The 12,500-nt window shown below is 43.9% G+C and overlaps 1 protein-coding gene across 1 annotated transcript in view; it reads left to right on the forward strand.

The window, feature by feature from the left end:
* The first annotated feature begins 2,841 nt into the window (after nucleotides 1-2,841).
* The window catches only part of LOC145418440 (beta-3 adrenergic receptor-like), a 72,973-nt gene continuing 63,314 nt past the window's right edge, over nucleotides 2,842-12,500 (forward strand). The window contains exon 1 of the mRNA XM_080286858.1: nucleotides 2,842-2,899. Within this exon, the coding sequence (XP_080142984.1) occupies nucleotides 2,842-2,899 (58 nt within the window). The remainder of the gene's footprint in view (nucleotides 2,900-12,500) is intronic.

Raw genomic sequence — 12,500 nt, forward strand, 5'->3', positions numbered from 1 at the left:
CTTGGCCTAAAATTGCCATATAAATACTAGAATATTGATACTAGAATATGTTGCTAGTCACGAAGAAGTGGTATGGGGAGGTTGTAGACAGGAGGGATAACAATACTCCTTTCGCTTTAACTTGGCCAAAAATGCTATCTGCCTATCTTTAATGTAACAATAGATTAACACTCGAATATGATGCTAGTCACGAAGAAGTGCTGTGGAAAGGATGTAGAGCCGTAGCATTTTTCCGCCACTGAGGTACACGTGAAATAAGCTGCAAAAGGACGAAAATCTGGGCCAAGTTAAGGTGAAAGGAGACTAGAAACCAAGGAGATTCATCCGTGGTAGTGGTTAGGAGGTGTTGGGCGGGAGTGAGAGGACGCAGGGCCGATTTTCATTGATGGAGATTATGGTGAACGTATCATCTTTCAAGAAGCTACTGAATTAATCGCTATTCTCTCTCTCTCACTCACTCACTCACTCACTTACTTACTCACTCTCTCTCTCTCTCTCTCTCTCTCTCTGTCTGTCTGTCTGTCTGTCTCTGTCTCTGTCTGTCTGTCTGTCTGTCTCTCTCTCTCCATCCGTTTATCTATCTATCTATATATCTATCTATTTATCTATCGCTCAGCCTTCCTATGTGACACTTCACAGTCTCTTCACTCCTGTCTATCTATCTATCTGTCTATCTATCTCTCTATCTATTACGGGGTTTTAGAAGTGTTAGCGATCTATCTAATTTATCTATTGGCTAACGCAGCGTCCAGTGAAGGGCCGAACACTCACACAACCCACACTCTCATAACACCCAGTAGCTCAGAATTTAGGGACGTGGAAATAACATCTGATGGTGCTACGTGTCTTGTTCTAGGCGAAAGATTTGACCTGGAAGTTACTGTTTGCCTTAAAGACATTCGTGAAAAAAGTTGCTAATAATAATAATAATAATAATAATAATAATTCATTCATTGCCAGACGCAATAATAATAATAATAATGAAAATAATAGTAGTAGTAGTAGTAGTAGCAGTAGTAGAAGTAATAATAATAATAATAATAATAATAACAATAACAGCAATAATAACAACCACCACCACCACAACAACAACAACAACAATAATAATAATAATAATAATAATAATAATAATAATAATTCTACATGTGAGTAACTACAGATCTTTAATGCTACATCAGTCTTGCTTGATTTGATTCGTATCATTCCCTAACACCCATCATTTAGCGATTTATTTTTAGCATCACGTCTTAATATGCTCTCACATGTTACTGATGGGGATGGAGGAGGGGTGGAGGAGGTGAGGGAGGGAAGAGGTGGATGGAGGGAGGGGCAAGAGTGGTAGAGAAGTGGAAAGGTGGATGGGTGGAGGGAGGCGAAAGGAAGGAAGAAGAGGGTGGGAGTGAGGTGGAGGGATGGAGGGGTGGAGGTATGTAGGAGGGAGTGGAGAGACACGGGTGTAGGTGGAGGAAAGGGGGAGGTGGAGGGGTGGAAGAGGGTGGCGAGCTGTGGTAGATGAATAATAAATCCCTTAGGAAGAGGTGTTATGTATAGTCTCTAGATAACCCTCTAAATAACACTAAGATAACACTAAATAACACTAGAACATGATGCTAGTCACGAGGAAGTGCCACTGAAAGGATGGAGAGCCTGAACACTGTCTTTCTCTGGCACTGAAAATCGTGAAGAACATTGAAAGGACGAAAATCTGGGCCAAGTTAAGGTGAAAGGACTGAAGGTGAAAAATTAACTGTTTTTTTTACATCAATTCTGAACTGTGGCTGTAGATTAAACACGAATGATGCTAGTCACGAAGAAGTGCGGTGAAAAGCAAGGACGTAGAGCCGTGATAGCTGTGACAGAAGATTAGGCACCAAAATACAATGCTAGTCACGAAGAAGTGCGGTGAAAAACAAAGATGTCGAGTCGAGTTAAGGGAAATAGAAAAAGAGGATGATTTTGACTATTAAAACGAAAAAAGATATGACATTCAGAAAACACGCCTATCTTAATGAAGTGTTATTCATGTAGGAGTACTGTCTTTCACTGTTATTCATTCGACAGCAGGGGCGAATCTGTACATCGCTTCCTGTTGTAATTAGACGGTGTTTGAGTCCACAGGTAACAATGAATGATGCTTACCTGAGATTCTGATTCGAGTGTGTTTACAAAGATCCCTAACCCCTTTTCAGCTCGATTAATTGGCAGTTTGACTAGTAACCAAGGAGCCTCAAAGCTTCAGTTGACTAGTAACCAAGGAGACCCGCTGACTAGTAACCAAGGAGACGCATTGCTACCTCATAATCAACCTACATAGATTACCCCCGTGCCTGATAAAGATCCCTAACCTCTTTTTAGCTCGGTTGATTGGCTGTTTGACTAGTAACCAAGGAGACTCAGTGCTACAGTTGACTAGTAACCAAGGAGACCGGTTGACTAGTAACCAAGGAGACGCATACCTCATAACTAAGCCTCATAGATTAATTATTGCGTTTACTGTAATTTGATAAAGATCCCTAACCCCTTTCAGCTCGATTATGGACAGGTGGAACTCCTTTGACTAGTAACCAAGGAGACTCACTGCTACCTCATAATAAAGGCTCACTATCGCACAAGCACAACATAGGCTCTGAGTTCTCGTAGTGACCCAGTTCCGTCAGATGAAGACAGATTGGTGAGAGTGATTTAAGATGCTGCCACCGTCCTCACCTGGGCAACAGCGTCACTTCGATAGCGGGTAGAAGCAAGGTGTGATCCCCCTCCCTCCTCTCCCGTCTGCCATAGCCCCCCCTCTCCCCCCCAGGACGACCCCCCTACGACCCCCCTACGACCCCTACGTTAATGATGACCACGGATACGACCACGCCACTCAATGACACGCTCTCGTCTCCCCCCACAAAAGGTAAGGGTGAGTTATTTTGTATTTTATTTGTGGTGGTGGTGGTGGTAGTGGTAGTAGTAGCAGTAGTAGTAGGATTATCATTATCACTATTATTATTATTATTATTATTATTATTATTACCATTTTAATTTTGCATACTCTCTCTCTCTCTCTCTCTCTCTCTCTCTCTCTCTCTCTCTCTCATCTGGCAGTAAAAAAAAAAGCAAGGTGAAAACGAGAGCAAAAAAATAAATATATTAATAATTAAAAGAAATTAAAAATCACATACCATTCTAAACTGACCCAAAAATTCCCAAGCCCCCCTAAAAAAAAAATCATGAATAAATTTAATAAGAAAAAAACGGGAGACTAGAGACTTATGGAAATGGGGGTATAATTTTGAATAATTTTTGAGAGGGGGAGGGGTCACCGCACAAGCGAAATAAATTGCGGAAAATAATATATTGACAAAATCCAGAGAGCTCCGTGGCATTTTCTGTTCATTTCTGGATTTATTTATTCATTTAAGAACCTTCGGGGATTTTTTTGGGCTAATTTTGAGTGAGAAAGACAATTTTTTAAAGAGTCTAAATCTCAGCAGCCACGAAACTAAGAATACTTGTCACATTAACGTATACAGGAATCTATTTTTTACACACACACACACACACACACACACACACACACACACACACACACACACACACACACACACACACCATCATTCCTCTCTTTGTCACACCGCAGCCTATTACACTCTCAGGAAAATTCACTTCTTTCTTGCCTAGGGCGGGACGAGAGAAGGGATAACTGGGGCAAGAATATTCGTTTTGGTATATAAATGCCTCTTGTATCTTGTTTTAATTGTCTTTTGATGTGAAAATAGGGACCTAGAACGTAAATGCGTGGTTGTATAAGGGGATAGTGCCATCGTCCTTTTGGGGGATAGGGAGGGAGTTGAGGGACGTGTGTATAACCAGGCAGTGGAGTCGCCTGGTTCTATCAGTGCCACCACGTACAGGTGTCCTTATCCTGGTTCGTTGTTTGAGAGAGAGAGAGAGAGAGAGAGAGAGAGAGAGAGAGAGAGAGAGAGAGAGAGAAGCATCCCAACTCCACCTACCTCACAAAATTACAGTGTAGCTTGGAATGAGTACACATGTGCGCTTCTTCGCACATGTGTGAGGTATAACTGCACATCCACCCACCATGTCTGTGTGTGTGTGTGTGTGTGTGTGTGTGTGTGTGTGTGTGTGCCAAATTAACTCATGTACACTACAATTAGTCTATATTTACTCCTGTCTGTGACCTTCAATATTCATACCACTCAGTTCGATGTCTTTGTGTTTGTACAGTGATGAAGAATTAGAGACTAACTAGGAGAGTGCGAGTGAGGTGGAGGTAGAGGGGGAGAGGGAGGTCGAGGGTGAGGTGGAGGAGGGATAAGGAGAGGAGCATAGGGGCTAGGTGTAAGGCCAGGGTGACTCCTCGCTCTTCCATGAGTAGCATTTGGGGAAATCTGACCCCCTCACCCCTTACAACCCATTTGAACCCCCTCTGATTGGAGCACTAAACCCACTTAACCACCAGGATCCCAGTGTGCTATAGGGCTGCTGAATTTAATGGTTTCATAGGCTGAAATATTCGATTTGTCACTCAGTGTACAGTCGCGAGCTGGTAACATTGTATCAGGGGTCAGTTATGGGTGGATATTATTATTATTATTATTATTATTACTACTACTACTACTACTACTGCTACCACCACCATTATACCATCATCATTATTCTTATTATTACTCCCATTTATCAGTCAATTAGCATATTTACCTGACCCCACCATCATCATTAGGTCACATCAAACTTTAATAACCCATAATTAAGCTAAATTACCCTATGCCATTGACCTTTGTAAATTATATCATTATTTTTATCGTTCTGTTTCTCCATCTCTTCTTCTTCTTCATCATCTTCTTCTTCTCCCTCTCCTCCTCCTCTTCTTTCTCTTATCTTCCTCCTCCTCCTCCTCCTCTCTCTTCTTCATCTTCTTCTCTTACTCCTCCTTCAATTCTTTTTCTTCTCTTCCTCCTTCTCCTCCTCTCTCTTCTTTTTCTACTCCTCCTCCTTCTCCTCTTCTTTCTCTTCTCTTCCTCCTTCTTCTCCTCTCTCTTCTTCTCCTACGCCTCCTCCTCTTCCTTTTCTTCTCTTCCTCCTCCTCCTCCTCCTCCTCCTCTCTCGTCTTCTTCATCATCTTCTTCTTCTCCTACTTCTCCTTCTCTCTCTTCCTCCTCCTCCTCTCTCTTTTTCTTCATCATCTTCTTTTCCCCCTCCTCCTCCTCCTCCTCCTCCTCCTCCTCTTCTTCTTCTTCTTTTTCTTCTCTTCCTCCTCCTCCTTCTCTTCCTCCTCCTCCTTCTCTTCCTTCCTCTTCTTCGTCTTCTTCTTCATCATCATCATTTACTCTCCTCCTCTTCTTCTCTTCCTCCTCCTCCTCCTCTCTCTTCTTCACGATCATCTTCAACTCTTCCTCCCCCTTCAGCTCCTTCCTCTCCTCCATTTTCTATGAGTTATGTCTTTTAAATTGCTGGGGATACTTAAGAAAATGGATACTCTTCATGTTAATCTCTCAAGCATGCCAGGTGAGTCTTAAAATGATTATATTGAGGGACGCTGATACCTTTTCCATCAAGTAATAGCGGTTTCCGATATTGCTTCGTGAGAGAGAGAGAGAGAGAGAGAGAGAGAGAGAGAGAGAGAGAGAGAGAGAGAGAGAGAGAGAGAGAGAGAGTACAGGAAAAAGGGAAGGAAAAGGAATGCACCATGGTAAATCCCTTATGAGAGAGAGAGAGAGAGAGAGAAAGAGAGAGAGAGAGAGGGAGAGAGAGAGAGAGAGAGAGAGAGAGAGAGAGAGAGAGAGAGAGAGAGAGAGAGAGAGAGAGAGAGAGAGAGAGAGAGAGAGAGAGAGAGAGAACATTCACATAGGCAGTGACTAAGGAAGTACAAGGATTTTCAAACTTGAATTTATTATGAAAGGCTCTTATGTGTGGTGCCAGAGCCTTCACGTGGTGGCACTGATATAACCAGGCGGATCCACTGCCTGGTTATACACACGTCTCTCAGCTATTGGCTTTCCAGAGTAATTTCAACCATAGACGTTGAAGTGAAGGAGCGTTGTGGAGTGGATGTGGATGTGATAGGAAGCGTTAGGAGAAACACACTGAGGTAATTTGGCCATGTGGAGAGGATGGAGAGTGAGACTGACGAGGAGAGTGTGAGTGAGGTGGAGGGGGGGGTGAAGGAGGGTGAGGCCAAGGACGAGATGGAGGGATGGCGTGGAGAGGTATATGAGAGAGGGGTGTGTGAGCTTGGGCAGTGAAATGAAGGGGGACAGGGCGACATGGAGGCAATTTGTTTGTGGCCACCCATTACGGGATTGAAGCGTCTGGCAATAGATAGATAGACAGACTTTGATATATGATAATTTTAGAGTTAATATTCGTTTTTTATTTTCCAGGTACAGTCTATCCTCTGGGTGAAGTTTGTAAGTAGTCGGTAGGTGTGTGTGTGTGTGTGTGTGTGTGTGTGTGTGTGTGTGTGTGTGTGTGTGTGCTTTAGTTGCTGCTGTTGTTTGTGTATACATTTATGGTGCTGGCAATTTTATACTTTAACTTAAATAGATCTGTTTGGTTTGGCTATTTTGAGAGAGAGAGAGAGAGAGAGAGAGAGAGAGAGAGAGAGAGAGAGAGAGAGAGAGAGAGAGAGAGAGAGAGAGAGAGCGTTCCCTAATTAGCCATCCACTTCTGTTATTGCTGTTACTGTGTTTGTGTGTGTGTGTGTGTGTGTGTGTGTGTGTGTGTGTGTGTGTGTGTGTAGTATTTATGAGGTTCTATGTATTTGTGTGTTTTTTATGCATCCAGCTGGGAGTAGAGGTTGTGTGTTTGCGTGTGTTTTAGTGTGTTTTTGAATAGCGGTTGTGTGTTTGCGTGCATTCTAGTGTGTGTTTGTGCTATGTATGTTATTATGTGATTGTGTGTGTGTGCTTATGTGTATCAGTGTGTAGTTGTGTATGTTCAGATGTGTTTGAGTGTGTATACCTTTGTCATATGTAAGTGTGTATATGTTGGGGCTGCTTCACACTGTCTCGAAGCCATATCTGAATTATATGAAGCCTCGAACCTAATCATTCATACTTAGAACAAGTTGGAAGGGTTCAATTAACTAGCTCAATTCGCGGTTCATTTATTCCTCCTCGATGCTGGGTCAAAAGCAGATGAAGCCTTGGAAACCTTACCATAGATGGATATATGAGTTGGAAGGGTTCAATCAGTTCTTACAGACGGATTCAGTGCTTCATTTACGCTGTCTCGATGCTGGATCAGAAGAAAATGAAACCTTGAGGACCTTACTGAGTCTTAGAATATGATGGAAGGGTTCATTTAATTCAAAGACGGATTCAGTGCTTCATAAACACTGTCTCGAAAGTAGGTCGGAAGGAAATGGAGCCTTGGAAACCTTACTAAGTCTAGAATATGATGGAAGGGTTCGTATAATTCATAGACAGATTCAGTGCTTCATTTACGCTGTCCCGAAGCTAGGTCGGAAGCAAATGAAGCCTTGGAAACCTCACTGAATCTAGAATATGCTGCAAGGGTTCGGCTCAGTTCAACCAGCAGTTTATTTATCCTGTTTCGAAGCAGTGTTGAACCCAGATGAAGTCCCAAATAGTGAGAAGAGTTGGAGGGGTTCGAATCACTAGCTCAGTCAGTAGTTTAATCGTACCATCTTGAAAGTGTCTTAAAATCAAGCTACTGATGCCTCTCTCTCTAAAGGAAGTTGGAATGAAACCTTGAAAACCTTAGCATCATGACTCGAGTGGGTTAGGCTTCACTGATATCCAATAGCATCTTTCTGAAATATCTTGCGTACAGACAGACACGAATGAAAGCAACATCCACCCAACTTCGCCAGCGGAAGTAAATAAAAGGGAGCGTCCTCGAGGTGTAGTGATAAATTTGGAGGTATTGGCAATAGTCTTCGTTACGTGTTTCATTCAATAAGGTACCCCACTCCATTGTTATTACGCGACAATGGCGTGATTAAGTGGACGATGATGTAATATAGCGTTATGAAGGACCGCCAGAGAGAGAGAGAGAGAGAGAGAGAGAGAGAGAGAGAGAGAGAGCTCCAGTTCTAGACTCATTTCCTCATGACTAGCACAACAAAATGATGAATGATTAATGGGTAGGAAAAATAATTCACCAAGAGGAAAAGTTACTGGATGAAAGATGGATGGGAAAATGAATCGCCAAGAAAACGGTGTTAGGGAAAAATGACATGATGATGGATAGAAAGGAAAATAGATCGGAAAGGAAAAGGTGTTAGGACATCACCCTGAGAGCGAGAAGGAAGAGTTATACAAGAGGCAATATCTCTGTCATAGAGCCCATATTACACCTAATAATAGAGGAAATAAGTCGCTGACGACGAAGTGTTAGGAAGTAATGATTGGATAATGGATGGCTGGGAAAATAAGTGGCAAAGAAGAAGGTGTTAAGACTGATATTTCTGGTGGTGTACTTATTTAGAGATTAATATAGAGTTTTTATAAATCTCTCTGACAAGGACTGCATGTTTTCGCCCTAGTTTGTTTGTCTCCCAGTTTGTCTGTCTGTTACCAGGATTACGGAAAAATTAAAAGAGAGATGTGGACCAAATTCCGTGGGTAGACAGCCCATGTCCCAGGGAATAATCGATTAACTTTTGGAATCAATCCGGATCGTGTTACAGATTCTGGATCCGGAAAACACTTTTTGCGAAACCCTAATCAGTGATGAGAAAACCTGACCCATTATGAAGTGTGGTTTGGAAATTACGTTGCCCTTGTGGGAGAGAACTACCTGCCCCTCTTGTTATTACTGTTTTGGTCATTATCATCATGTTATCATCATCATTACTTTCATCACCATCATCATCATCATTATCCTCCTCCTCCTCCTCCTCCTCCTCATCATCATCATCATCATCATCATCACCATCATCATCATCATCATCATCACCATCACCATCATCATCACCATCATCATCATCATTATATCACCTCTTTGACCCTAACGACCTCATCCTATTGCGCTGTCATCACTACCTCTCTCTCTCTCTCTCTCTCTCTCTCTCTCTCCAGCACTGTACTCAGTTCTCATAAACTGTCCTCTCCCTCCCTCCCTCTCCCCCATCCCCATCTTTCCCCTTCCTCCTCCCCTCTCTCATACACTCCTCTCCCCTCCTCCCCCTCCACACCCTCTCCTCTCCCCTCCTCCCCCTCCACACCCTCTCCTCTCCCCTCCCTCTCTCAGTCACCCCTTCCATTTGTCTTCTCTCCCCTTCCTCCCTTCCATCACCCTCGTGTTTTTTATACACAGTCCCTCCCCTCCCTTCCTCTCCTCCCCTCCCTTCCTCTCTTCTCCCCTCCCCTCTTCCTCCCTCTTCATCACCTCATCTCCAATTCCTTCTCCCCCTCCTCCTCTCCATCTCTACCTCCATTCTCTCCCTCCCCTTCCCTCCCTCTCCCTGCTCATTTCTCATACTCTCATTTCCACTCCCCTCTCCTTTTTCTTACACTCCCCTTCATTTCCTCTCCCCTCCCCTCTCTCACTCTCTTGCCCCTCCCCCTCCCCCCTCTTTCCCTCTCTTTCCCCTTCCCCTCCCTTATCCCCTACCCTCCCCCTCATTTCCCTCCCCTCACCCCCTTCTTACCTCCTCCCCACCCTATACTCCTTCGTTCTCTCTAACCTCCTCCCCCTCCTTCCCTCCCTCCCCCCCTGTGTGTGTGTGTGTGTGTGTGTGTGTGTGAGAGAGAGAGAGAGAGAGAGAGAGAGAGAGAGAGAGAGAGAGAGAGAGAGAGAGACGGGGGGGAGAATAAGTGTGTTTGTGTTTGTGTGTGTATGTGTGTATGTGTGTGTGTGTGTGTGTGTGTGTGTGTGTGTGCGTGTGTGTGCGTGTGTGTGCGTGTGTGCGTGCGTGCGTGATGCGACACTGACCATAGAATATATACCCCGTTACCAAAGGCCCAAAAGTCTTCCTGCATTCCACATACACCTTCACATGTCACCAATTCGGCGCTAACACCCACCGTCCATATTGAATACACGCTTAGGCTGTCTCATTTCAGGTTGATGTGATGGCATTGGCGTTTTTTTTTTAATTAATTGGTGTGTCTAGCGCAAAATCAAAATCAAAATTTCTGTTTGTTCCCCACCTTAGCGATGGATTGGCCTTGGGTTCTTCTATATAACATATCATTACTCTAACCACTGTAGGGGGAGAGGAGGGGAAGGGAGGGGGATGGAGGGAGAGAGGAGGGGAGGGGAGAGGGATGGAGGGAGAGAGGAGGGGAGGGGAGAGGGATGGAGGGGAGAGGAGGAGGGGAGAGAAGGAGAGGGGAGACGAGGAGAATTATGATGAGGAGCGTAGTTAGGTATGTGGGAGGGGAGAGAGGGGAGGGGGAGGGGGGTGTATGGGAGAGGAGAGGGGAGGAGGGGAGAGAGGAGGAGAGGGGAGAGGAAGGGGAGGGGGGTGTATGAGATATTAGGATACTTAGGAACGTGTAATGGATGGAGCATTGGACTTATATAGAGAGAGAGAGAGAGAGAGAGAGAGAGAGAGAGAGAGAGAGAGAGAGAGAGAGAGAGAGAGAGAGAGAGAGAGAGAGAGAGAGAGATTATTACTCCACCACGCAGCGTCAGAGGCAGCACACAATGTCCCTACTCATGAACGTGAGAAAGAAGCCACTGAATGGTCTCCCAAAACTCTAAGGACTCGCATCATATTTTTCGCTGACAAATCCTAACACCTCTTCCTTACCGAATTATATTATGGATATGGCTGGCTAATATATCTATCTATCTGTCCATCTATCTATCTATCTGTCTGTTTGTATGTATATATGTGTATTACTGAAGGAAGTTGGCAAAGAAATTACATGTGTTTGACACTAATATGACACAGAGTTGACACAGAAGGGTTCATATGACACTGGACACAGACTTGGCAGAACTGACACATGACACAGAGCTGGCACAGAATTGACTTAGTACACGTGGCACAGAATTCCATTTACTGACACAATTGACACAGAAAATTGACACAGATATGACACAAGCAGAGCCCTGACAGAGGACGTATAATTGACACAACTGACACGTGGCACAGATCTGGGACTGAACCGACACGCGACATAGATTGAGGTCATAGGCAGGGAGATATTGGCAAACCATTTCACCCCGAGAAGCTTTAGAGGGAGGGCCTTCACGTGGTGGCACTGATATAACTGGTCGGCTCCACTGCCCTATTATACAAAGGTTCCTCATTCCCCTCCCCATCTCAGCCTACAGTCCACTGGGTTCCTCTTGTAATGCTTGGTGATCCAGCTACTACTACTACTACTACTACTACTGCTACATTATCCACATCCATACCACCGCCACCTCTACTACTACTACTTCCTCTACCACCACCACCACCACCACTACTACCACTACTACTACTACTACTACTACTACTATGGGTGTGAGAGTTAAAATAGAAGAGATTATTTTTGTGGCGAAGAGGTAGATGGAGAACTGATAGATAGATAGTTAGGTAGATAGATAGATAGATAGATAGATAGGTAGATAGATAGATAGATAGATAGATAGATAGGTAGATAGATAGATAGAAAGGTTGATGTGTAGGTAGGTAGGTAGGAAGGTAAGTGGATAGACTCAGAGAGATTCATAGGTAGGCAGGTAGTCAGGTAGGTAGATAGACAGATAGATAGATAGATAGATAGATAGATAGAGAGAGAGAGAGAGAGAGAGAGAGAGAGAGTAAAGCAAAAATATCGATCTTTCCAAGCCACCTGTAACAGAGAGAGAGAGAGAGAGAGAGAGAGAGAGATAGATAGATAGATAGAGAGAGAGAGAGAGAGAGAGAGAGAGAGAGAGAGAGAGAGAGAGAGAGAGAGTAATCGATATGTAATGCGTGTGTGTTTTCCCGCTATTGATCCAGAGAGAGAGAGAGAGAGAGAGAGAGAGAGAGAGAGACTTGGTGGAGAAAGAACAAAGAAAGAAAAAGATATTAATTCCTACGATTCTCTCTCTCTCTCCCTCTCTCTCTCTCTCTCTCCTCCATCTCAGTCTGATATTTTTTCCTACTATTGCACCTGTCAGTCTCTTCCTTCCTTTCTTTTCCTCCTCATCTCTCTCCTACCCTCCCTTCCTCCTCCTCTCCTCTCTCTACCCTCTCTCCTCCCCTCTCCCCATTTTTCCTCCATTCTCCAGCTCTCTCTCACCCAAAAAAGAAAGGGAAAAAAGATATATATGATCAGCGAAGAATAGGAAATAATCTGTTTGGGTCCGCCCTGGAAATGACAACCTCCCGTTTTCTGTGGCCATGATGGAGTTGCCTATTTTTTCAATTTTCCTTTCTATTTCGGATTTAATTTTGATATTCTGTAGTCGTTTTTGAGATTGTGGTATGGTGACAAAATTCTATCTGTCTCTGTCTGTCTGTTTTCTGCCTGTCTGTCTGTCTATCTGTCTGTCTGTGGATCTATACATCTGTCTGTCTGTCTGTCTATCAATATTAATGTGCA

This window comes from Coenobita brevimanus, chromosome 114, assembly GCF_032717465.1.
Source record: "Coenobita brevimanus isolate Jiangsu-jjx chromosome 114, ASM3271746v2, whole genome shotgun sequence".
NCBI classification, from domain to species: domain Eukaryota; kingdom Metazoa; phylum Arthropoda; class Malacostraca; order Decapoda; family Coenobitidae; genus Coenobita; species Coenobita brevimanus.